Source organism: Vidua macroura, chromosome 6 (genome assembly GCF_024509145.1).
Source record: "Vidua macroura isolate BioBank_ID:100142 chromosome 6, ASM2450914v1, whole genome shotgun sequence".
NCBI classification, from domain to species: domain Eukaryota; kingdom Metazoa; phylum Chordata; class Aves; order Passeriformes; family Viduidae; genus Vidua; species Vidua macroura.
Window position 1 is genome coordinate 7,207,054 of NC_071576.1, and position 26,536 is coordinate 7,233,589.

Consider the following 26,536-nt stretch of genomic DNA (forward strand, 5'->3'; position numbering starts at 1 on the left):
GCAGTAAGAGAATGGGGGTGGTGAGAAAGGGGGACAGCCTTGTGCCCCACTGGAGGTGGCAGGAGCTCCCGGTGTGGTGCACATGGGACAGAGCAAAAGGCTGCACAAGCCCCTCATGGGTGCTCTTGGCTTGTGCTGCCTTGAGGTGTGTAAAGAGGTGGGGAGAAAAAGACTCTTGAACCATAAGAAAAGCAACTTTTCAGTGTGATTTGAAAACCACGACTCTTGCTGGCTTATGGAGGCCGTTTATTTAACTTCCTATAAAACAGGAAAACCTACAAAGTAGCTGTAATGTGGGGGTCCCTCCATCTTCTGTGGGAGCTGGTGTCTTACAGCCACAGAGGTTTTTTTTCCCTTGGCACTGCTATGTACCCCTGAGACAAGGCTGAAACAGAGTGAGAGGGGAAATGGGGATTTTTTAGACACATTCTGAAAGACGTTTTGAAAGCTCCGCTTTTATTCTGTAGTGGTTAGAAAATCCCCAGACAGACCCAGAAGGAAGGGCTGATCCTCCATTTGGAAACTAGGATTGTGTTAGTTGGGTTTGTCCTGTTTGCTTACACAGAGGAGGGATGCCTCAGGAAAATCTTCAGGGTCACTGAAGAAGAGATGGATGCTGGTACATTTTAACATTGTGGCATTTTATTTTGTTGCCTTTTTTGTTACTTTTGCCATTTTCAAATTTGGAATAAAATCTCTTAGTTTTGCTATGATTAAGTTTGCCCCTTTGACTTGTCAGATACTTAGAGGGATCTCAGTTGCAGCAACATAAAAACAATGGTATCTCCAGAAGCTGAATGATGGAGCTGTGTGGATTAAACACTTACAATGCTTGTGCTGAAGGACAGATGTCACTTTAGGGGTGGAAAAGTCAAGTGGCAGGACCTGGAAGAAAGCCTGACCTGGCTTATGTTTTCTCTCAGATCTGCGGCAGATAGCAGGGGGGCCGGAAATCCCACTTACTCACATGGGATCGTTCCGGAGAAGCTGGATGTTGTCAGACAGGAGAGGTCCAGACACTGGTGGGAAGAGGGCCTGGAACAGCTCCTGGAAGGATGAAAAAAAGCGCTGTTCTCGGGATCTGTGACGGAGCGTGGCCGTGGCTGCCAGCCCTGTGCTCCTGCATCACCGTGAAGCTCCAGGAGGGAGGGCGGAGGTATTAACGTGTGAAATTGCAGCGAGAAGGAAATACTTCCTCACGCAGCTTGCAGTGGTTTTCTCGCAGTTGAACTGTCCCACGCGGGGGCCGTGGGGCTGCGGTACAGCACTCCATCGCCGGCCACCCACACGGGTGACCGGAGCCTCCCCGTTAGCACCGGCCACGGCTTCTTCGGGGGGAAAGCAGAGACTCCCCGTTCCCTGCGGCGAGCCCGGGTGCGCGGGGAAGGGGCGGACTGCGGGGGCCGGGAGAGCAGCGAGGCGGGACAGCCCGGCCGAGGGGTCCCGGTGGGCGCCCTCCGGCGAACGCTGCCCCGCCGCGGGTCCGGGGGGCTCCGCCGGAGGACGGGGAGGAGCCGGGCTGAGGGGGCTCCGGCAGCGCCAGCCCGCGCCGCGCCGCGTCCCCGGCGGCATGGGAGGAGAGCGGAGCGCGGCAGGGAGCCGCCCGCCGGGCCCCGGCATTGGCGGCGGCGCAGCAGCGCTGGCAGCGGCGGCGCCGGGAGCCGCGGCCGCCGAGGGGAGGGGTCCGGCTCCGTGCGGTCGCGGCGGAGCCGGCGCTGCGGCAGCGGCAGCGCGGCGGGGCGGAAGTCCTTTGTTGCAGCCGCGGCGGCAGCGGCAGCAGCAGCAGCGGCGGGAGCGGCGCGGGCACAGCTCCCCGGCGGCAGCCGCCGCTTCTCCCCGAGCCGCGGTAAGCGGGGCCCGGGGGCCGCCGCCGGGACCCGGGGAGGAGGAGGCGGGAGGCGGCCGCAGCTCCGCCGGCGGCGGGAGGTGGGAAGTGCCGAGCGGCGGCGTGGCCCGGCGCGGCCCGCCATAGTGGCGGCGGCGCTGCCAGGTAGGGGCTTTCCAGCCGCGGCCGGTCCCCTGGCCGGCGGCCGGAGCGGTGACCTTGCGCCCGGCGGCCGGGCAGGGCACGGCGCGGAGCGGAGCGGCGCCGCGGGGACTGCGCGGGGGCTGAGCGGCGGCGCCGCGGCGGCTGGTCCGGCTCCGGCTCGCTCTTTCCCTCCCTCCTGCCCTCCCTCCTTCTCTCCGAGGGTCGCGGCGGGCGCGCTCCACCTGCGGGGCGGGGGTCGGGGGGGGGGGGGATGCCGCGCTGGAGGGCGAGAAGCGGCCTAGGGAGGTGCAGGGGCGAGAGGCGGGGAAGGGAAGGGCACCGCGCCGCCCGCGTGGCTCCGGGGCTCGAAGTCGCGGTAAACATCTCGAGTGCCGCTATCGCGCCTAGCCCCGGCCCCCGCCGTGGGTCCCGCCGCTTCTCTTCCTTTTGTCTTCACAAAATAAACGCCCCAAAACTTCGAGTGAGTTGCGGCAGTTTAGCGAAAAGCGGAGCGGAGCTGCAGCCCGGAGGGAATGCTCCACCCTGCCAGGCGGGAGACTTGGGTTTCACTCGGGGCTGGCAGTGCGCTGGATCGCCGTGGAGGCGGCTGGAAAGGAAGGGGAATACTTTTGTCACATAAAAACAAGCCCTGTGCCGCTCTGGCAGCGGTGTCGAAAGTCTCGTTCTTCAAAGGACTCCTCTTTCCTGCTCGGATAGAAAGGTAGTTGAAGAGAGTAGAGGAAATGGGACTAAAAACGCTGTGAGTTTGGGGCTGGGGTTTTATTCCTCTCTATTTTTCAGGATTTTTGTAACTCAGTTTCTCAAGTTTTTCTCCTGTTTCAGCTGATACAGGAGTGCTGGTTCCTCTTGACACGTAGGCGTTGGTAAACGGGTAGCATGGCTTGGACGCTGCTTAATATTTGGGTGTTTACTGCTAGGTTGTCGCTTGCATTATTTCCCTCTCACTCGAGTATCGCAAGGTACAAGCACGCACTGCAAAACTATCCGGGGTTGCAACAGTGCGGTGTTCCTTAGGCATTTAATTACACTAAACAAACATTCCTTTAATTAAAGGTGTTTGTTTAACATTCCTCATTACAGCTCTTGAAAAAACCCACAGAGCAGCCGTGAACAGGGGGATGCGGGCTTCTCGTTTTTGCCGAATTACAAGTTAAGCTTTCATGGCAAGCAGAGGAGAGGCGGGAGAGGCGTTGGGACCATATGGCCATGGGGAAAACCGGCCAAACGCGAGCGGTTGCAGAGATTTTCCTAGGCAGCAACAGTAAAGCGAGTTGACAAGATTGTGGAGAGATTTTTGGATGACTGGCCAGAAAACCTACAGAGTAACAAGCAGTATTAGCTGCACTCTGCTGATGTTTGAGGTAGCAGGGAACCAGCGCCCACTGGGGGGGTTGGATGCAGGTAATGAATATGTGGGTTGGTGCTGTGTGGGAAGCTCCGAGAAGTAATAGAAGCCACTTCTTCCTAGTAGCCAGAAAGTTTTGTGTGGAATAAGATCACAGACTTAACAGATGCTTCAGCTCTGCTTGCACAAGTCTTCATCAGACTCAACCACTGTTGTCACTGGCACAGGAATTAGCAGCGATTACATTGGGAGTGCTCATGCCAACCAGGGATTTGGGTTTTTACATGCTTTCTTACTTGAATGTCAGTGGCTGCTTCTTTCACAGATTTCTGTTCTTGCTGACAGTGGAAAGCCCTGAAAATCCAGGATGGACGAAGCCGCAGTAGCTATTTACCTGCTGGATGGAAATAGAATAGCTGCTCAGAACTGAGATAGTGAAAGTTTCTTGATAAAAGCCCGGTGTCCTTTCTCTTAGTTGTTACAGCTGGGCTGCTTACTAGAGTTGTTCTGGACCTACACACATGAAGAGTGAGAAGCCATGTGTTCATTTTTCAGTTTGGGCAGTGGTTCTCCAGCAGTTGGGTTATTCAGCCCTGCCTTTGCTTGAGAATGGTAAACACCCTCACGCAAAGAGTTCTGCTGCGGACACAGTGTGTGGGCACAACAGCTGACATAATTTGCATGAGGACCGTTTATATCCTCAAATTGGTCTGGTAATTTTTAATTTGTGCACACAGTGTCACTGCAAAACTCCAGAATTCTCTGGCTGTTGCTTTTTCTACCTATTTCTCTATTTTTCTACCTTTTTCTCTGGCTGTTGCTTTTTTAGACCTATTTCATTGGATGGAGACCCTAGTAGCCTTATTTTTATTTTTAGTATGCTAAAAATAAAATGTGAAACATTTAAGACCAGGAAGAGTCAAGAAAACCTGTAGTCTGATCTGTATGTCACAAGTTACCGTGCTTCGTTCATGTGCATCCAGCAACTTGTTACACCAAAATGCAACCTGTATTTAGCCAAGGATCCTTTCCTGGAAGGCACCTGTGACTTCATTTGAGGGTCTCAAGACGTGGTTAAACCACCAAGATGCCTCCAGAAGTTGAAAGTTGGTGTAACTCAGCCGAGATGAAAAGGCTCACCTTTCTGCTGCAAAGCATAAATTGGGTGTCATCGTTTTTTTCCCCCACTAATTGTTTCTTTTGAACATATCATTACCATGTTGCCTGACAACTGTAAAGGTGCCAGATAAAAGATAACTGTGACTTTCTAGAGTCAACCTTTGTGGCTAGCAACTTACTTTAAAGGACTGCATAAGGTCTCTCTAGGACTTTTACTCCCTGGATCTGATCTAAAGTTGTTTGAAGTTGAGATGGGGCTTTAGCATGAACTCAGTTTTCTTATTTTTTTCTGTCAAGCTGTATTCCTTGTGTTTCGAGGAGTGTTCTGACCTAAGACCATGCAGTGTATCTTAACTAATTTTCAGTTAGCAGTTGGGAAGCATAACTTGCTAAAGTTTGATGTCTGTTTCTCATTTGTGGGCATGGATGCTGAATCAGCAGAGACCTGCTGGCGGAGCAGTGGAGAACAGGGCATCCAGGAGCTCTGACAGCTCATGCTGGAGGCTTTGGAGCATCTTCCCTTCCCCTGGTTCAAGTGCCATGAAACTTGTTCCTGTACACTGTGCAGGAGTCTGTTTAAAATGAGTTGATTCAGCCATCAGGATGTATCTGAAGATGAGTATCTGCCTCTTGGAATCATCTTCCCAACTGGCATGCCTGAAAGGCAGGTGATTGGAAAGGCTGGGAGAGGAGGATAAATTATACCTTTAGTCCTTCATAGCCTGGATAATGGAGCTTAATTACATTTTCCCTGGCAGTACATGGAATTCCCATAGCTGTTTTAATTTATGATCAAGGCTATGCTTGTAATGCAAACTGATGCATACTTTCTGTTGAGGTGGACAATTGTCACCTGGCCCCAAGTTCTTTGCTGTTTTTTCAGTTTGTGTAAACTGAGGCACCCAGAGCAATCTCTATGGCTTCCTATTGAGTATATGTAGGTAAAAGTTGCAGCCTGTCGACAGCTCTGTGGTCAGTGCAGTAGCAGAACACAAAAACTTCTTGGGCATTGTGTGGAGAATTTATACATGTTCTATAGGATTTTCTGCAGCATGTCAAGGCTGTCATTTAGGAATCCAGGCTTTTTGGTAGGTCTGACCCACAATGGCAAAATTAGGGGGAAGAGTTCTTGGGAACCCACACCAGGGTGGGGTATGGAGACAGACGGCGATGGGAGATTTGCTTTCTGATCCTCGTGCGCTTGTTTTTTGGATAACTGGGCGTTGTTTGCTTGAGGTTTTCCAGTCCCATTTTCTATTAGCACCAAATTCTCCACTCATTTATTACACTTTTGTCCAGCCTGTTCTTGGTTTCCAAAGAAAAGGAGCCAGTAACTAAGCATGTACGCTCTATGTTTCTGCCTGCTCAGCAGTGGAAATGCTGGGTTTTGAAAACCACATACTAATTTTAGGAGCCAAAAGGCTCCTGAATTCTGAACCTTGTGGTATGTCTGTTTTAAAGACAGAGAAGTTAGCAAAAGAACTTCACTACTTCTTTGCTTGAGGACTTTTTTAACTTCTTTTGTTTTAAAACATCTCAGAAAACATTCGAGTGTGAGGAAATGACGGCATGAAGCTGTAGTAAATACCTGTTTTTTCTTGTTAGCAGACATACAACATAATTGGTTAGTGTAGTAGTGCAACTTAACCTTGTTCATGGTCACATCTGAATAGTATCTAAGTGGTGCTTCAAAAGAAAAGTCTGGTGTCAGACAAGTAGTTTGAAACAAAGCTTGGCTGTGTAAAAATAAATATTTACTAGGGAAATAAAATGCATGTGCTGACTTGGAGTTTGAAAATCAGAGTGAAAATACCCAAGTCAAATACCTTCACTTTTCATTTTCATATCAGATGCTTTTTTAGCACATTTTTTCAACCTCTGCATCATTCAGGATTGCTTCCAATATGGCCTCTGCTGCATTTACCACACAAATCAGTCACTGCTGAAGATGGAGTTACTTGGGTTCCTTGTGGACTTGTGAGGTTGGTGCCTCCAGGATTTGCATGCTTCACAAAGTGTGCTAGTCCACTGGGCAAGTGGCTGGTGATTCTCCTCTCTTTGAAAAAGAGGATCAGAAATAATTAAAATCTTTGGATTGACAAACTCACCTGTATGGTGCTTTGATTTTCCAAGATATTTGGTGTTTAATACCTACAGAGGATAGCTCCCACTGGCCTCAGTTGCCACCAGTGGTGTTTACCTGTCTGATAAATTGGACATCCAAAGAATGCAAGCCAGGCTTATTAAAAACAACCAAAGCAGAAAGACTGAAATTTCTTGTCCTGCCATTGACAGCAATGGGATGATGTTCTTCAAGCAGTGTTCATTGCTGTGAGATTCTCCTTTTTGTCCCACACTTCTCATTCACTTCACATCCTCCGAATATTTGGCCAAATGAGCAGGGGTCTTGTCTTGTAGTGCTCAGATCCAGGCTTGGACAGATCCAGAGGATGTGCTGAGTAAGGTAAATTTTGGTAAGAGGGATGGAAGAATATACTTTGATATATATATAATATATGTGTATACCTTGAATTTTTTGTAAAAAGACTTGTTTTCATTCTAATAACTCTTTTTTTTTCCCTAAAGCAAACTTCAAAAATAGTTTGCAATACTGATTCCCCCACATGAGTGATAAATGCAGGTTGCTGCCATTTTAGCAATTAAAGTAACAAAGTGATGATAAATTACCATTTTCTGAGAGCTTGCTCTTTTTGGGAAGGAATTTATCAGCAAGCCTTGTTGATGGCAAAGGGATGGCAGGATTAGAAATTTGGGGTGCAGTTCCTGCTCTGAAGGCATGAATGCTGCAATTGTTTTCCACCTATTCCCTGGAAAGAGCTTGTCTGTGTTTTTTATCCCTTCTGCCCTTGGCCCTGCAGCCTGGCTCTTCCCAGCCCCTTGCCCTAGTGGCTTCTTCCCTCCAGTGTTTAGACCCTCATGCACCCACTTTTAATTCCCACTGCTGTTTCCTAATCCCAGTGCCCTTCTCTTGGCACAGCACCATGCTCCCAGCCTGCCCTTTTCTTCTCTCTAGATTTCCAGAGGTTTTCCATCACATCCTTCTTACATTCCCCAATCTCCCTGTGTTTTCCCTGCATCCCCTCCTGGCTCTGGCTCTCCCTCTGCCAGAACTGGGCATCTTCTCCACCAGCTACCACAAGGGAAGCTGAGACCCTGTGGCGAGTCATGCTGTGGAGCAGTCTCCAGGAGGCTTTGCTATCAGCTGTGACATTGTGGAGGTGGCACATAGAGTCATGGAATGGTTTGGGTTGGAAGGGAACTTTAAATGCCACCTAGTCCAACCCCCCTGCAATGAGCAGGGATATCAACAAAATCAGGCTGCTCAGAGCCCAATCCAGCCTGGCCTTGAGTGTTTCCAGGGATGGGGCATCCACCACCCCTCTGGGCAACCTGTGCCAGGGTCTCAACACCCTCATAATAAAAAATTTCTTCCCTGTATCTGAATCAACCCTTTTGTAGTTTAAAACCATGGCAGAGCTCTGTGCAAAAGGGGATTTCACTGCGGATGGCTCAGGCAGGCCCTTGTTTACTAAGCAGCTGCAAGAGGATGAAATGTTCTCTGCCAGGCTGTAATCTGAAGTTTCAATAACTAACAAAAGTCTTAAGTGTGAATAAACTGATAATTGGTATCTTCTCCCCCTGAAGCACATAGTTTGTCCAAATTCAGGCAGATTTTTATATTGTGACAGCATATATAAGACAGAACGCTTTCTCCCACATAAAGTGTCTCCTCAAAGATTTTGGAAGAGAAACGTTTAATTTCTAAATTAAAAAATAATAATCTTCATACATGAAAGCTTTTTCTTAGCCTCATTTTTGGAACCGTTTTGGCTGAGCTTTTCTGTGGAGGAGGGAAAAAAAGTAATCAGTCCAAGGTTTCAGAAGGAAAGTTTTGCCATTGCTGGTTGAAATATGTCAAAGTTCTAAATAGCCCGACACAGGCTCTTGTGGTGGGAAGTTACATCCAGCAGGTTAATACAGCATCCAGAGGGAGGATGCAGGACTTTCATTAACATGAATAACCTCATACACTCTGTTTTAATACCTACATGTAGTGCTACTGTGGTAGAGACCAAGTACATGTCAAATCCAAAACCTTGCCATCCTGCTCAAGCAGCCTCATGCTCCACCCTTTTTTCCCTGAGTGGTGGCATTGCCAGTGGGTCATTGTTGCACGTCAGGATCCACATGCTGAAAGCTTTGCAGGAGTTCATCTGTCAAAAGGAGAAATATCTTTTACCATTTTCAAAGAAGAAGACTTGAAAAAGGCGAGTTTGTGTGCTGTCACTCGTTGTTCCCACCATCTGGAAACAACCCCATTTGCAGGTGCCTGCAGATTGTTTGTGACCACCTGTTTTGTACAGGCTTGCTGTTTGTATTGCTGTTTTTCTATTGGAGGACACAGTGGAGTATATCTAGTGTAGAAAAACCACAATTAAATAAAACATTTTGAACTTGCCACTTTATGAGGATGGGGAAGTTAACATGAGCTGTCCTGAGCCTTTTCTTGTCGTGCTGGCGGCTCACACCAAGAGGCCAGTGGTGCATCAATGTCATCATCTCATTTTCTCGTTGGTTTTCACTCTTAGAATGTGGAAGTTGAAGTTAATTCATTATGCAGCTGCCATTCTTAATACAATAGATTTAGTTACATTTAAGCAGCTAATGAATTGCCTCAAATCCAAAACACGTTACCACTTGGAAGAATATGAAGTGCACTTTTATTATTACTTGATGTCAAGAGCTTTGCTGTTCTTCACAGAAACATCTGAAATCACCCAGTGACACAGACGATAATCAGTTTCTGTTTAAAAGATGTGCAGTTGTTTCAGAGGTTCTCCTACTTTCAAAGCCACTGCCTTGCAAGTTAGTAAAAAAAGAGACATGAATTCCGTGCAAGGAGTTGCATTTCTGCAGTGGATATCACTGGGCCAAACCAATCTGAGAATTATTATGCCAGGGTGCTAGCCTGGAGTTCTGGGTGTGGAGGGTTGGGTTGAGAGGAGAGGAGCAGCTGCCATTCAGATGCTCGTTGTCACTGTAGTTCAACCCAAATCTCAAGGTTCCCGTTGCCAGACAAGATCTTATGCTGGGGGTGATCCCTAGGAACTGCTGTGTGAGTTGGCAGTAGGGAATATTGCTGGGTGGGGTGAGCATTTTCTTTTCTCGAGAACTTGGGAGCCCTTCTGCTGTGGCAGTCCTTTGTGGAATGAAGAATGGGGACTTAATTCTAGGTTTGCTGCTTAACAAACCACGCAATGCCTATGACTTGCGAATTCAACACTAATTGTGGAATTTAATTTCTCTACCCATTTTTCCCCCAAGGAGATATAAGCTGTTAGGAAAATAAGAAGAAAAATGGAGCATTTGTGTGTGTATTGTGTTTAAATTTTGGGCAATTGAAAGAGTAGTTGCAAATCAATCCATGCATTTCATTGAGTCACAAAATGCCCTTTAGTATATACTAGTTGTACTTTATTTGCACAAACCTTATACAGTTATTTGCATTGTTTGCAATAACCTTTCAAAATGTTAAGAATCCTCATTACTGCTTTATGTTTTTCATTTCAATTAGGGTGTTCTTTATACTCTCTTCTGGTTCCTCACCCCCTCAGCCTGTGCAGTTAGAACAGCTTATTTGTATAAGTAAAGGTTTTCCAAAGTGAGTCGTGACTAGGTGTTGGCCACACCGTGGTGAAGTTTGTCTTTAATCAAACACACACCTCCTGTACACACTGCATTTCTTCTGGATATTTTTTGTTAACATGAACCATGATGTTTTCTTCCTCTTTTCTCGAGGATGAGTTAGTCCTTCCACATAGAGCAACCCTCAGCACTGGCAGACCAGTCTTTGCTGAGGCTTCATTTCACCGTGGCTCCACCTCTGGCTTGCTGGCTCTCTCAGTTCTCCATTGCTGAGTTTTTCTTTGTCCGGTTTCCCATCTACGTGTTTTGGTTACATTTCAGCGCTCTGAACGAGTGGTTTTGAGAGCAGTTGGAGGCACGGCGTGCACCACTTCCTGCCTCTGCAGTCCCTGTGGCTGTCACGCAGCTCGCCTGGTCACCATCTGCAGCTCTGGGCTCAAACGTGGGATGTGCCACCACAGCCAGGCTGCCCTCTGCTTCTGAGAAGGAGTTTGAGTTTGCAGTTCCTGGTTTGCAGGACGCCTTGCAGAGAAGGTTGAGATGGTCCCTCAGCTGCCACAAAGAGCAAAATGTGTGGAGTAGCTTGTGTGGGTGCTCTGTTGTCTCTTAATTTCCTTTAATGGGGAGGGAAAGACCAGTTTGAGCCTGGCCTGGTTTCCAGTGTGTGTTGCATCATGTGCCCGTTGGACTGACAGGTAAAAAGGCAAGTTGAGACTGAAGAGTGGTTTCTGACAGCCAGCTTACCTTGTATAGGTGTTGTCCTGGGGCCATCTTACAGAAGTCTACCCTGTGAAGTTTTTGAAGTTCTGCATTCAGATTTCATATCTGAAAACCTTGGCTGTAGGACTTGGAGATATATTTGCTAATTTATATTCTAGCAGCTCTGATTGACATGTGTGCTGGTTATGTTTATTAGTTTACTAGTCTTGTAAGTCTAGTGGTGAGCACATGGAATTATGGATGTTTTCACTGGCATCAATATTCGTAAGTAGCTCCCAGCAGAGATCTCCAGACAGGAAGCTGTACTGCAGACTGTCAGAATAGGAAGATCTAGAGAGCAAAGAGATGGCAGTTCCTCCCTACGTTGAAGTAGGCTTTGGGTTTTGTGCTTGTGATTTAACAGATACCTTTTTCTTTATGCAGGGCTGTAATCGAAGTACAAGATGGCAAAAACCAGCCATAGCAACTATGTCCTTCAGCAGCTAAACAAGCAAAGAGAGTGGGGCTTTCTGTGCGACTGCTGCATCGCTATCGATGATATTTATTTTCAAGCACATAAAGCAGTCCTTGCTGCCTGCAGCGCCTATTTTAGGATGTTTTTTATGAACCATCAAAACACTACAGCCCAGCTGAATCTAAGCAACATGAAGATTAGCGCTGAATGCTTTGATCTTATTTTACAATTCATGTATTTAGGAAAAATTATGACAGCCCCTGCCAATTTTGAGCAATTTAAAGTGGCCATGAACTATTTACAGCTATATAACGTACCTGAGTGTCTAGAAGATATACAGGATACAGACTCATCTAGTTTAAAATGTTCATCTCCTGCTTCTAGCACCCAGACTAGTAAAATGATATTTGGTGTGAGAATGTATGAAGATGCACTTGCTAGAAATGGCAGCGAAGCAAACAGGTGGGGCATGGAGCCACCAAGTTCAACGGTAAATACATCCCATAACAAAGAGCCTGAGGAAGAAACTTTGCACCTCAACAGCTTCCCCGAGCAACTGTTTGATGTCTGCAAAAAAAGCACCACGTCCAAATTCTCTCACACGAAAGAGCGCGTGTCACACTCGCGCCGGTTTGGAAGGAGCTTCACCTGCGACAGCTGCGGGTTTAGTTTTAGCTGTGAAAAGCTACTGGATGAGCACGTGTTAACATGCACCAACAGGCATTCCTACCAAAGTGCCAGGTACTACAGTGCTGAGAAAATAGACTTTAGTGAAAAGAACTCTACTTCTAAAATGATCTCCACACAAACAGAAAAATACAAGGGGGACTCGAACCATGCTGCGGATGATTCATCGTCTCCCGTGTCAAACATCACAAGCAGAAAAAGCAGCACTGTTGCCTCTGAGACCTCAGGTGAAGAAGGAAGTAGAGCCTCTGAGAGGAAGAGGATTATCATCAAGGTGGAGCCAGAGGACAATCCTACAGATGAGCTGAAGGATTTTAATATTATCAAGGTGGCAGAAAAAGACTGCAATGAGTCTTCTGACAATGACGACCTAGACGATGAACAGGAAGAGCCGCTTTACAGATACTACGTCGAGGAAGAGATGAGAGAGAAGAGAAATGCTCGGAAGACTCTAAAGCCTCGTTTATCCATGGATGAGGATGAAAGAAAGTGTTTGAAAAGTCCACGGCACCTTAACAGCAAGGCTTCTTCAGTGCAGGAAGATGTGGAGAATGCTCCCTGTGAACTTTGTGGGCTAACAATCACTGAGGAAGATCTGTCCTCTCATTATTTATCCAAACACATAGAAAATATATGTGCTTGTGGCAAGTGTGGTCAAATACTGGTCAAAGGCAAGCAGCTACAGGATCATGCACAGACCTGTGGAGAACCCCAGGATCTGACCATGAACGGGATCAGAAATTCTGAGGAGAAAATGGACTTGGAAGAAAACCCCGAGGAGCAGTCAGAAATAAGGGACATGATGTTTGCAGAGATGCTAGAGGACTTCAGGGACAGTCACTTCCAAATGAACAGCCTTCAAAAAAACCAGTTATACAAGCATTCTGCCTGTCCTTTCCGATGCCCTAATTGCGGCCAGCGTTTTGATACTGAAAACCTAGTGGTTGAACATATGTCAAACTGCCTGGAGCAAGATCTGTTCAAGAACTCCATGTTGGAAGAGAACGAGAGGGATCACAGACGTAAGCATTTCTGCAACCTTTGCGGGAAAGGATTTTATCAGCGTTGCCACTTGCGGGAACACTATACCGTTCATACCAAGGAAAAACAGTTTGTTTGTCAGACATGTGGGAAGCAGTTCTTAAGAGAGCGCCAGTTGCGGCTCCACAATGATATGCACAAAGGCATGGCCAGGTATGTCTGTTCCATTTGTGATCAAGGAAACTTCCGAAAACATGACCATGTACGGCATATGATATCTCACTTATCAGCTGGAGAGACTATATGCCAGGTCTGCTTTCAGATATTCCCAAATAATGAGCAACTGGAGCAGCACAGGGATGTTCATCTGTATACATGTGGAGTATGTGGAGCAAAATTTAATTTGAGGAAAGATATGAGATCTCACTATAATGCCAAGCATTTGAAAAGAACATAAGCATAAACATACTGTTAAAGCATTAAGTTGGCAGCAGAGAGAACACCAAAGCAAAGCATAAGTATAGTAAAAAAATTTGAAAAGGAAAAAAAAAATTGAAAATAAGTCTCTTTTTTATTATTTTTTAAGACCCTCCTAACCATAGGTGTCTATTTAGGCTCATTAAGTATAAAGCTTTGAAAAGCATCATGTGTTTAATTATTACATTTTCACTGTTTCCTAATACCAGTTTCTGTTCTTAATTTTATTGTTTTACTACGTAGATATACAAATCATTATTTTTAAACTGTAGATTAAAAGCACAATGTTACCCCTTCACTGACTGCTATTAAACAGTTCTCGGATCCATGTCCGTAAGATGAGTGCTTTAATATTTCCATGTGTTGTTTCTTCATGTGAAAATTTTAGATGCCAGCGATTAATGTGCAAGAGCATAATTGTTCGTAATCCCCAAATTAATTTTCAAAATGAAAAAAAAAAAAGCCTAAACCCAAACCAACAGTGCCAAGAAATAATCCTTTGGGCTCTGACTCTGCTGCAGGGGCAGAACTGGCTGTCCTGGTCCCCTGCTTCTTGGCTTTGTTGGAAGGTGCTTCCCAGGGGTGAGAGCACATAGGCTCAGTTAACCCTCGCAGGCTCGGGCTGCTGTGCACAAGGGGGAAGGGAATTAATGCCTCTCGGGGTAACTGAGGGGTTCCAGCACAGTGGTCATTTTCCAGATGGGAAGTCCTAGCAGAGCTGTTCAACTGATGTTGGCCTTTCTTTCACTGTCTGTACCTCTGTGGGTATATTTAACCTGCTTATCCTAACATACAAAGAAGGAGTTGCTGTGGTGGGTTGCTAGGAATGGAGTATGGCCATGTGCGCTGAACACTGCATTTTCAGCCTAGCTGTGAACTGTGCCTTGCTGCTTGTGTTGGAAAGTTAAAAGCAGGGTGAGTGTGGAGATACTCCCATTGCTTGGGACCTTAAGGTTTTTTTGCTTCTTGTTTTCATGATACTTTATGAATGTTCTGTTTTTCAACAAGAATATAACAAGAAAAGACTAAAAGACTGCAGAGTTTGCTTAATAAATGTAAAGATATTTTATGCCTTTTAAGATTTCTTTCTGATTCTAGCAGAGCCCTAATCTGTGCAGCTTGTCTCTTAATTTAATTGAATTTAAAAATCCTAAGTACCAGCTGACACCAATTCAGTGAGGCACTTTGGCCTTTGAGAGAGCAACTGGCTTTGACTCTTAGGCACCAGCTGTCAAAACGTTTGTTAAGTGTGTGATTTGTGATGGGGTAGAGGAAAGGATCCTAATACATAATTGTGCAGAAAACAATTAAAAAAATAAAACCTAGTTGTACTTTCTCCCAGCAGATCTCACATTATCAAAGAGGGCAGTAATGCTATTTCCTGCTGAGCTATGGAAGGAGGAAAGTAATGTAGATCAGCAATTAAGGCAGTTGGATTAGATGATCATTGCAGGTCCCTTCCAGCTGAAATGTTTTATCACCTCATGTGCCAGGGGTGGAGTTGAGAATAGGAGCCAAGAGCTGATGGTCTAGTCCAGGGCTTTCATGTGCTTGTTTCTGTCAGAGTTGAGTTCCATTCCTAGTTTCTTGGGGATTATGAAGGGTATCGAGTTTTAATTTTAGACTATTCAGAGGAGTGACTGTACAATTCAGAATCTCCAGCTGTTAAAAGTAGTGTGAGTTGCCTTGTATTTATTCAGTTTCAAATGTGCATTAGGATTTCTCTTGGTTGGCAGATGTGTGCATTTCTGCAGTGATGGAGAAGGCTCCCCCACCAGCCCTTGGTCCTGAGCCAGCAGCTGCTCTGAGGCACCAGCTGCTTTGGGTGCAGTTTAGTGGGCTTTTAGTGTTCTGCTTTAACTGCTCAATCCTTTTTTTCTTGTACGATGCCGAAGTCAACCCAGTCCTCGATAGCACTGGGGCCAAAAGAGCACAGGCATGAATACACTCCAGCGCTCCAGAGCTGGGGGCTTCATCTACTGCACACAGTGATTCTCTGACATGCAGGTTATCCCTCACAGCATCAGCTGGATGGGGAAGAGCAGTCAAGGGAAGTGAAGGAGAACAGGAGAGCACTGGGCAAGCTGGCAGGAGGGTCTCGTGGCACTGGAGGAGTGGGAGGGAGTGGCAAAGGCAGGCAGGATTACAGCTGTGCAGTGGGAAGCAAATCCCAAAGGTGGCATGGAGGGGGTGGCCGGGGCAGTGGATAAAATGTCCCGGCTGTGAGACCAGAGTGAGGATGACTCAGCTTGGCTGGGGAGCTGTGGGCCTGAGCCATGAGCTCACGAACGCGGGGTGCGTACCAAGCACGGCCGGCCCCGCAGCGCTGCGGGGACACAGCGCAGCCCAGATTAAAGACCTTGTTGAAAAGCAGGAGGTGACCTCTGCCATGTAAGGGATCAGTCTTGAATTCAGTGAAGGGCTAAGGGTGATTTATAGAGCCTCCTGCTCAGGATCAGGAGCCCTTGTTTAGAGCCTATTGGTCTGAACTTGACCCAAAAATGTTTCTTAAAAAATGTGACTTCCTAGTGTAAGTAGACCTGTCAACTACAGAAGTTAAATGGAGAAACTGGGAATGATGGTATTTACATGTACTATCTAACTTTATAAACACCCTGAATACCTCTGTTTTTCAATTATAAGCTGTGTTGTAGTAGCCTTTCAAAGTAAAGTTTGTTAAACCTTTCCAACTGCACTTGAATTGATGTTTTTTCCTGTTCTAGGGAAACAAAACCCAGTGCCTTGGAGTTCACATGTATGAAAGTCCATGCTAAGGCTCACAAAGAGCATGAATTGCACTGCAGGGAAGTTTAAAAGTGGATCTACTTACATGTAGGCAGAAAAAAATAGAATGACTGAAGTAGCCTGAGAAGTGATCAAGGGGAGTATAGGAGAACATAAACAAGTCAGCCTGGCTTGCAAGTAGATGGGTATTTAAATAGATGAGTATTTGAGATGACATGTAAAAGCGGGCAGGGGAACAGCTAGGAACTGTTAGAGAAAAGGCCTGGAGTGACAGGAGGAATTTGGCTCCTGTGAAAGGGGAGAAGGTCTGGGTGCTGAGGCAGCCTGGGGCTGGACACTCCTGAATGTTCTCCCCAGAATGGGACAACATCTGCAGGAGAGTGAAATGATGGTGTTCCAGTGCTCCTACCATACAAAAATGATTTAATGTGGAGACAGAACAAAAACAGACATGAAAAAAAATCAACAGCAGTTACCCTAGAAGTTTTGCTGTTACTTGAAAGATCATGAAGGGGAAGCAAAAATATTTTATTTAAGAGTTCTTTTCCTCTAATTTGTACTTTCTGTTGCCATAACATTGTTCCTTTCTGTCTCCTTAGTTAATGTTAGTGTGTAAAAGCACTTAAGGATCTTAAAAACTGGAGGTGTAAGCACTGCACAAGGCGTAGCCAGAAAGAAAAAGATTTGCTGGATGCCATAAGTTATATTTTTAAGTGATTTGCTATTCTTATTTTTGGAGGACCTCTCTGTGTTCCGTTGTTTTTCTCATTTTGGCAGTGCTATGGGCTGCAATCCTGAGAATTTATAAGTGGCCAGCCTAGCTCTTAGCTTTCAAGATTTACTGAAAGTTAAAAAAAGGGAATTCATGGAGACGCGGTATGAGCTTTAAAATACCACAAAAGCTATTGAGCTTCTTTTTCAGTTTCAGAGGAGATGTTTAAAATGTTAATATATATATACTTGTAAATGTTTCCTGCTGACTTGTTAGTTCAAAGAGTATTTACATTTGTGTATAATGATATTTGTAGCCAACAGGTCTGTGGAGAAATCTTGATTTCAATAAATAGAGTATCATGGAATTCTAAGAATTTATGCTTTAATTAGGGGATTTCTCTATGTAATACTTTCAGTTGGTGTAAAACATATAATTCAGCATATTTTTTATTCAAAGCTGTAGACAGAAAATATATTGCCCTGGAGAATGTATTAAAAATACATTGTTATAAAAGTGAATAGTTTGACTGCACGATTGTATTTGAATACTCTAGTGCTAAACCATCAAGAGTCTCAGAGCTATTGGTGAGGACACGAATTTGCTCCTGGAGACTGTGCCACCTTGAGCCCTGGCAGCCCTTTACTTCTTCCCATTAGTTTCAGCTCTCCTCTCCCCTGTGTGCCACCCTCTCCATTATCAAAAAGCACATACCTATGTAGCTGCACAATGAACTGAATCAAACAACGGGCTTTTTTCTATTCCCTGTGGGGCTGGTTTTTGGCTGGATCAGTTCCCTGCTGTGCTTCCCTCTCCATCTCTGTGTCAGATCTTGTGCAAGCACAATAGAAGGGGTGGCACAAGAGGAGGAATGAGTGGCTGGGAGGGGGCTCCTTTGCTTAAACGAGCTGTACCAGAACTCGGAGCATGTCCCGAATTTAACTCGGTCTCTGTCTCCCCCAAGCATCCTCGGGGAAGCTGAACTCTTACATTCATCTCTTATTTCCTGATAAGGAAAAAGGCAGCCCAGCCTCTTACAAATGAGACACATCTCTGCTATCTGCCCTCTTCGTGAGAACTGGAAACCTTCCTGCATTCAGCTCATCCCACAAATATGCTCTGGAGCTTTCTTAGTGTTTCTTGAAGCAGACTGGGTAGTGCTCTGCACCACTGGCTGTGTGTGGTTGGCCTGGCCCAAGGCCAGGAATGAGCTGGGCCCCTTGTCTGGCCAAACACCAGGAATGGCTCCCACCTTCCTCTGGCCTTCCTGCCCTCCAGCTGTGGGCCCAGATGCAGCTGTGGAGCTCCTCTGTTGCCCTGTGCCCCTCTCTGCTTTTCACAGCAAGGGGGGACAGTTGTCTGTCTCATTTTGGTCTAATGCTGAAAGCTTAGGGTAATTTCATGTGTAAGTTAAGCTGATGCTGGCAGTATCTGTTACTATCCCTATGTGCTTCTAAGTGCTTTTCAGTCTCAGAGGGTTAAAAACCAAATCTTCTGACTTCCCTAATTCTCAGCTGGTTTGATGCTTGTCTCAGACTTAAAGACCTACAAGATGAAGCATGACTAATTTGACTTTATAAAGTCTGCTGAAGGCTAGAAATTAGGAACATGTTTTCAAAAGCTGACATTTCTGTAGTTCTCAGCTATAAATTAGTTTTTTGTATTTTCTTCCAACTTCCAAAAAACTCCTAAAATACTGCTGTGCAGTGTATTCTCGATACATGTGAGTAGGCTGAAATTTTGTAGGAGAAAGATGCCAAAAATCAGGACACATTTTATAAATTAAGTGTATTTTGCTACTTTTACAGTCACTTCCACAATTCTGGAATTAATTGTGATTTTATTTTTTAATGCAGAAAGACAAATCTTAATTTGTAACAGGGCAGTAGAGCTCATGGCTCAGGAATCACTTCATCATAACTATAAATATTCAGCCCTGAAACAAACAGCCCGTGTTCCTTTTCATGTACGTGAATGGCCAATGCCAGCTTCATAGGAGAAATGTTATCAGATCTTTATTTGGATTATTTTTGTCCTCAAATATCTTGTAGGGTGGGGATTTTTTTATTAATTTAAAAAAACAATGCTGTGTATCATGCTTTTAGAGAAATGGTTTTCAGTAATTCACGAAGATTCCCTTTGTAAGAGTGGTTGAAAATACATTTTTAAAGTTTCATATTAATATATTAAAGGGAACATAACAGAACTGTGAGATGAGAAATCCTCAGATGGTCCAAGGCCAGGCTTTGACTGTCTCTTTTGTGCAGCCAGCCTGGCACACCTCACTCCAGCAACCTTGAGGTTCAGACGTGGTCAGGATCTTTGATTCTCTTGCAAGAAAATGAAAAGGTTTAATCCTTTCCTGTGCCTTCTGGCATACTAAAAACCATAGTAAATCTTCCTGCAGCTACAACCACAAAAACAATGCTGCATGTAGAATTTCCGGTGGGAGAAAAAAAAATAAATGGTTCAAGAGCTTCCCTCTCTGAGAAAGTTCTGCTGCCATTTATTGTTTTTACTCAAACTCACGTGTGATTTGCATCAATGAGATTTTGGGGTGTACTTTTCTTTGTTTGCAAATAAGATGTGACTTCAGATAAATATGTCTTGTAGTTCTGTAGACATCCCCAGACTCCTGACAGGGAATGGGTGCATTCCTTATAGGCCTCTAAATCCTGGAAGCTGTGTAGATTGTAGGAAATCCACTGGAAATCAGGACTGTTGTAAATCCTTAGTTTCTCAATTTGTCTGTCAGGCAAAGTGCCACCAGTGTCAGCAACTGCCAAGGCCTCTGCAGCAGCTGCATTGTCAACACAAAAGATGCAAAAATCAGTCTTTACCCCTCTTTTCCCCCATCTCCCCTGATGACCAGGTTGCTATTTTAGAAATGCATCCTTTCAGCTCTTTTATTTGCCTTCTGTTTTTTGAAAAGGAAGATTTGCTTTCTTTCTGTTTTAAAGCAATGATTAGGGCTAAGAAGTTGGTTTTTTTAATGGTTCTCACATGTTCAGTTGAACCTACACAACTCTCAGTAATACCTGCTCTCCTTTTTAGGTAACCACCCCACTACATTGCGGGTGGTCACCAGAGGGACTTCTGCTTCTGACTCCCCAGAAAATGAAAGGGAAAAATAACATGTTGTCCTTCTCTCCATGGCAAAAAGCCCCAAAGACATGAAAGTTTGTGGAAATGCAGATAAGCTGGCTAAAAATAGAGTTTGCTGAATACCATAAATTGCTTTTGGTTTTGGCAGCAGACACACCAGACTTCTGGTATCAGTTACACTCCTCTTACACGAGTCGTTGTTAGGGCTTTTATTTAGGATGCTAAAGATGGTGCCCTGGTTTCTTCCCTGCCTGCGGGTTTCCTAGTGGTACCTACTGGTAGAGTCCCAACTTGCAAATTACTGAGGTTCTGGTTTCTAGCCATTGGTTATTGAACTGCTTCGAATAAATAAGAAACATTTTAAGAGACAAAATCTAAAGTATCCCTCCTTTTCCCTCCTTTGGGAAAAGGATAGATACAGTAATATTGTAGGAAGAGGAAATACAGGGTAGGATCCCTTGGAACTGATGAAGAAATTGTCTTAGTATGTCCCAAAGCCCAGGAGAGAGCTCAGATGTCTGAGCTACATTATCAGGTGAATTAAATAGAAGTTGTGTACACTTATATATGCTGTAAAATATGACACTTAATACTCTGCATGCCTGGAAGTCTGACGGTTAGCCCCACCTAGTCTGCTTTCAGATGGATTGTGTTTCACTTAGATTTTACTGGCCATTGCTGACACGGTCAGTTCTGCCAGAAAAGACAGAGGTCCTGATGTACAATAACTTAAAAACTGGAAAATAACTCAGTCAAGACACAAGAGATTTTACAGTAATTGTTACAGTTCTTTCAGCTTTAGTTCGTTCTGCAAAGGGTTAAATAGTTCAAAGGCAGTTTCCTTTGGAGAATGTTTATTTGATCAAGTTCAGTGTGGCTTAGACCCCAAATAGAAATACCAACTTCAAACAGAGCACTGGTATGAGAGAAGGAATAGTCTGTGGCCTTCCAGACCTCACAAGCTATGCTGGTTTGTTAGACAGAGTCAAAACAAAGATGTCCCTTAGAACAGATATACATCAACTCAGTGTATTTCACACACCACATCTTTAATCTCCCATCTACTTCTCTCCCTGGTCCTTTGGGCTATGACAAGGTCACTGAGATCCTGGATGAATTACATTCTCCTTAGTGAAAAGCATATACGGTGTGATTGGGCCATCCAAGCTACTTAGATTGTTAGAGAACGTTAGAGGAGCTACTGCTCCTGTTTACTAAGTCTGAAGTAATACATCCTTCGGATTTTGGAACAGTGCTTATCTTTGCTTCTTGGTTCCCTTTACATTGCAGGAAGCAGGGTGAGGAAGAACCCAGTGGGTGCTTCTCTTAGATGGAGCCTGGAAGATCTTGTTGGCTGAGGCATGTTGTGGTTTTGTTTCTTTGGGTCCTTAGCTGGCTGAATCTTCAGACTTCTAATAAATGCACTAAGCCTTGAAAAAGCATTATTAATGCATGATGAGATACACCAAGTTCAGCCACTGAACATAAGAGTGGAACCCATGCAGATACTGTTAGTGCAGGAACCTGGTATCGGGCCAAATCTGGAGAGCCATCTTTGATCTGTCTCCAGATCCTCCTTTTATTTGTAAACATCCAGCTAATCACGGACTTCCTCTGACTTTGATGAAGTGGAAGGAGCCGCATCCTCTGTAAGCTCTGGGAAGGGCTGGAATTCTGCAGAGGCTCAGGATGCGGGGATGGGGGTTCCAGCGCCATCTGGTGGCTCGCTGGGAACGCGCGTGTCCCTATTCCCGGGGCTGGAATGCTCCGCTTTGCTGCGAGGAGGGCGAAGCAGATCCTCCCGCGGCTGTGCATCCCCAAACACTTCTGTGCTTAGGGCAGCTGGGCCATTTTAGTCTGCGAGAAGGGCACAACGTTTTATCTCTCATCTCCCTTCCTGTGGGTTACAGGCTCTCGGCAGTGCCGGCAGCTCCGTGTGTGCTACACCCCACCCCACCACAGTTGGCACTGATTAGCAGTGTTTCTGCTGGCTCATCGGAAAAAATGTGATTTAATATTCACAGGCAGCCCACCTTCCCGCACTCAGAGGTGGTCCCACACAGCACAGCCGATGTATTTCAGAGAGGTGGTGGAACGAAGCTCAGTCGTGTGTGTGAGTTGTCCATGATTTGGAAATGACAGAGATTTTGGACTGCAAAGTGCAGGCCGGCATGGTAATGAATAGCAATGGCAAACACTGATGTCACCTCGGGAAAAACAGTGCTCACATGCATACTGTACTTAGAACACTTTTTTTTTCCCCTCCTTTGTTAGCTTACCAAAAAAAAAAAAAAAGTACTTCCTGACTTCTGAGCTAGTCATGTAAGAGTTACTTTGCAATAACAGCACTAGTCCAGTGAATTCCCCTCCAAGATTTTAAGAATGTGGTAGGCAGACATATGGCCTTGCTGCCAGAACCAGCAGTACTTTGAAGGCAGCAGTTGCCCAAGACGTGTTTCCCTGTTCACATTGCCCTCATGGCACAAAACAAAAGCCTTTTGTCCCAGCTGGCCTTTTTGTCCACCTTAAGTATGTGACATGGCACAGAGGGCAGATAAAATACCAGACAAGCCTGGGCCTGGCACATGCAGTGAGTGAGGGCCTGGCCATGGTGCACACCGAGGTGTGGAGCATCACTTGAGGCTTTCCTCTCAAAGATGTGCCAGGAAATTGAGCCCTGAGCTGGCCTTGAGGATGCTTTGACAGGTAAGTAATGCAAAGAGCTGCTAAACCTGGCTTCATGTGCAGCCTCTGCAGTGTAGACACAACCACTTGGGCCAGGGCTGCCACAGTCTCCTAGAAACACCAAGTGTAAATTATGCAGAAGTGGCACAATCATATACTTTATACAATATGATTCACATATCCAGAGAAAGAAGTCAGTGTGCAAAAGAAAAACCCAACAACCCTGAGGATTGTCCTCAAAAGTTACAACCATGCATTTCCAGTTTCTTGACTGTTCCTCTCGGACACAAAGCTGCTCATATTTGTAATGAACTACTGTGGTTGAAAGAGAATTCCAGAAATTGTAAATATTTATTTAATTTATCTGCATTTAACTTAAAATAAGAGTTTGGGGGGTGTGGGGGGCTATGTGTGTCGAGTAAATACATAACAGTTGCCTCTGAGTTAGGCAAAAAAAAAAAAAAAATCCACAACCAAAAATACAGTCAAATATGAAGCAGTAAGAAGTATTCCAGAGTGGGGGTGTTCCATGCTATGAGTAGCTGAGGGGAAATAATACTCATGCAATTTTTTGAGACTCCACTAAGCCAAGCCATAAACCACTGCTGGAAAGTAACACATACAGTATGAAAAATTACTTCTGGGAGGTTTGGGAAATGAAGTTTTTCTTCAGCAAATCTGTAGCTGTTTTGAAAACAGAAGGCAAAGGAAAAAGAAGCAAAAGTTTCTGAAACAAGATGACAACATTGTTTAAGGTCGTGTTCTGGTGGGGTAGGGGTTGAAGGAAATGTATGGCTTTTTAAAAGAGTTCCTGACTGTGGTGGGTGCTCTGAATATAACTGAAGGATGGGTATTTAGAGCAAAACCACACATGGTGAGGTGGGAGGGACCACATCATGCTAGCAAATACAGTACTGCAGTGTGGGCTTCTGACTTTTAATATTTTTCTTGCATTTCTTTTCTGCATGGCAGTAGTGAAATAGGGACTTCTAAGCTTCTGAACAACTGAGAGAACCAGATTTGGAGAAGACATGAGGAAGAACTGGTCGGCAAAAGATTTCATAAAAACTCAGAACCTCGTGTGCCAGATCTGAATTGGCACCACCTTTGCTTTTTTGACATACTGCAGCATTCGCAAAAGGCACCAAAGCAGTCAAATTAGAACATGCAGTAAAAGTTGTTTTGGACTCTTCTGTGTACCATAAATCTTACTTCCTTGTGACTATTACTTACAGCTGTGCAAAACAAATTTGAAGTCTTTCATGGAGCAGACAGCCAAAAGAGGCAGATGCCAGGTGTAAGGGCTGCACTGAAATGAATTTGCAAAATTTCTATTCACACGCTGGAGTGCTCCTTTTCTGAAACGCGGCTTCTTAGAGTTGCTGGCAAAAACTCTGTAGATTTTTTAGTTCAAACATTACAAGTGTATACTCATGCACAATGCTAAACTATCAAGTGTTTAAAAAGAAAGGAAAAAAAAAAAGAGTAAGAGGTGAAAAAAAATCTTAAAAACTGAGGACAGAGGGTCCCTGAGAAAGGACAGGATGGTGAGAGAGATCCAGCTACATGATTTCCCCTGCTGCCATGATCATCATTTGCAAGCTGAAGAGGACCTTCCATGGAGCACAGTGCTTGTATGTGGAGAGTAAAGAAATGGTGCTCTGGTCTTTTAAAAAGAATGGTGACAATTTTTTACCAACAAGGAGATGAGTAAATGTAAAATAATCTTCACAGGGCTCAGGGTGCACCTTGTTCTGGAGCTAAGCCTTGCAAAAGCTGGCTCGAAGAAGAGAATCAGACGTTCATGTTCATATTTGAACATTTTAGGAATAGTAATGTTTCCAGCTAAATTAATGGGGGAGGGAAAAACCCGAACTAAAAGAGCAATAAGGCAGTAAATGTTTAAAATTAGGGCAAGCATGAATTATAAAAATATCAATATCTTTTGCTTCCCTCAGACAGGGAATCAAATTAAGACATGTAAGCAGACTAAACATGCTGATTATATTCTGCTGTAGTTACGTATCTTACTAATTCTACTCATGATTATAAAAGGATGTTTAATTGTTCACTATAACTGTTATCTCAAGAAGAGTCTGTCTATAATTTTATTTATAATTGGCATCATTTTCATTACTGTTGTTACAAAGTGTGTAAAATATTGTCTGTATTGCAGCTTGTATAGGGCATGTGTCTGTGCTTGCTTTACTCTTTTTGAGTTTATAAAGTTACTATACGAATGCAAGAAAAGATGTTCAGATATCTTTGAATGTGGTTGCTTAATCTAATTACGTAGCCCCTGATGTTTCAGCATATAGATGTTGAAGGTATCAGCTCTATTAACACATAACACCTTAAACATTAATGTAGGTATTTTAAAAGCCTCCAGTGCAGCACTGGAATGCTGACACTTCAGTCCCAGTGGTGTATGGAGTAAAGGGAAGGATGGAGACTATCTGGGCAAAGCCGGATACCACTGGGGACTCTGCAGGAGAAGGCACAAGACATCTAAGAGCAAATAGGATGTGCTTTCTATAGAAATCATGAAAGACCTTAAGAGCAGGACCACCACAAAGCAGAGGAGAGAATGCTATACATTTATAGCATTGCCTTCAACAGTATACAAAGTATAGGACATCTAGAACAGGCTGTGACTGTTCTGTAACTTAGCAATTGCTTCCAGTCTATGTAGAGTATCAGTAAAGACATTCCAGGTTAGTTATCATCATCTTTAAAGCTTATTCTGTGCTTTGCAACAGTATCTTTAATAAAATACTCTTACAAATCTGCTTATTATTCTGATTTAATTCCATCTTATACCTGAGTTGATAACAGTCCTGGCAACAGGGTGAAGGTACCACCTGCTTCATCGGCTCCTGTGTTTTTCCCATTCACCTGCTAATGACAAGAGGGAAAACAGAGATGAATAATTATGAAATAATCATAGAAATGAGAAAACAAGAGGAATTCATATCATGCTACCATTCAATTATTATAAAAATTGTTCACACTAAGCATATCAGTAAATCTGAGCGATTAATCACATACTGATCTCTGAGTAAGACGTATTAGTCTTTGCCTATATTTACAGTACACCATTTATCTTGTTTAAGACTTAGCATAATTTTCCAGCTTTACAGTTACTGCCAATAATTGCAGTATATTGTTTAAACCCATCACAGCAGTTCTAGATAAAATTTTCTGTTTTCATTTATTTACTCCCTGGACCATATAGAGTATCCTTTTAATATCTTCAAACAAGACCAAGTGGATACATTAACAGATAAGATTAGAATTCAGAATAATCCTGGCAAGGTACAGATGGGATCTGAAAAGATATTATTTAATAGGAACATGTGCAAGCTGGAACCATTAGCTATGCAAGTAAAGGAACAGCTGCTTAATTTCATAGAATCCTAGAATGGTTTGGGTTGGAAGGGACCTTAAGGACCATCCCATTCCAGCGCCCCTGCCATGGGGCACCAGACCAGGTGGCTCAAATCCCCATCCAGCCTGTCCTTGAACACTCCCAGGGATGGGGCAGCCACAGCTGCTCTGGGAAGCCTGTGCCAGGGCCTCAGTCATCTTCACAGTAAAGGATTTCTTCCTTATATTTAAACTAAATTTACTCTTTCAATTTCAATTGAAAAGAATAGATGCATTATTTTGGATCATATTCTGAAAATGAATCTGCAACATCATGATGTTGCAAATAAAGGTAAAAACTGAAATGTACAACCTGGAGTATCATCTGCTCCTTCAGAACCACCAAGACAAGAGCTGGTAACGTCTCCAGTTCTGAGCATAGCACTTGAAAACTAAGAGACGAGGTACATGCAGAGAATCCAG

At 44.5% G+C, this 26,536-nt stretch overlaps 1 protein-coding gene across 3 annotated transcripts; it reads left to right on the plus strand.

Moving 5' to 3' along the window:
• ZBTB1 (zinc finger and BTB domain containing 1) lies at positions 1-24,939 on the plus strand. 3 transcript variants are annotated; one of them, XM_053979398.1, is made up of 3 exons: positions 1,699-1,846; positions 11,265-13,176; positions 23,660-24,939. In XM_053979398.1, exons 2-3 carry the CDS (start codon positions 11,285-11,287, stop codon positions 23,694-23,696), a joined length of 1,929 nt encoding a protein of 642 aa, XP_053835373.1. In that variant the 5' UTR covers positions 1,699-1,846; positions 11,265-11,284; the 3' UTR covers positions 23,697-24,939. The 3 variants fall into 3 exon arrangements, with proteins under 3 accessions (XP_053835372.1, XP_053835373.1, XP_053835371.1); XM_053979397.1 differs by lacking the exons at positions 1,699-1,846; positions 23,660-24,939 and adding an exon at positions 1-1,374 and having other exon boundaries at positions 11,265-13,782; XM_053979396.1 differs by lacking the exon at positions 23,660-24,939 and having other exon boundaries at positions 1,700-1,846; positions 11,265-13,782.
• Positions 24,940-26,536: the final 1,597 nt, after the last annotated feature.

Coding starts and splice junctions, on each gene's coding strand:
- ZBTB1 (XM_053979397.1), top strand. CDS start 11,285: ATGGCAAAAACCAGCCATAGCAACTATGTCCTTCAGCAGCTAAACAAG.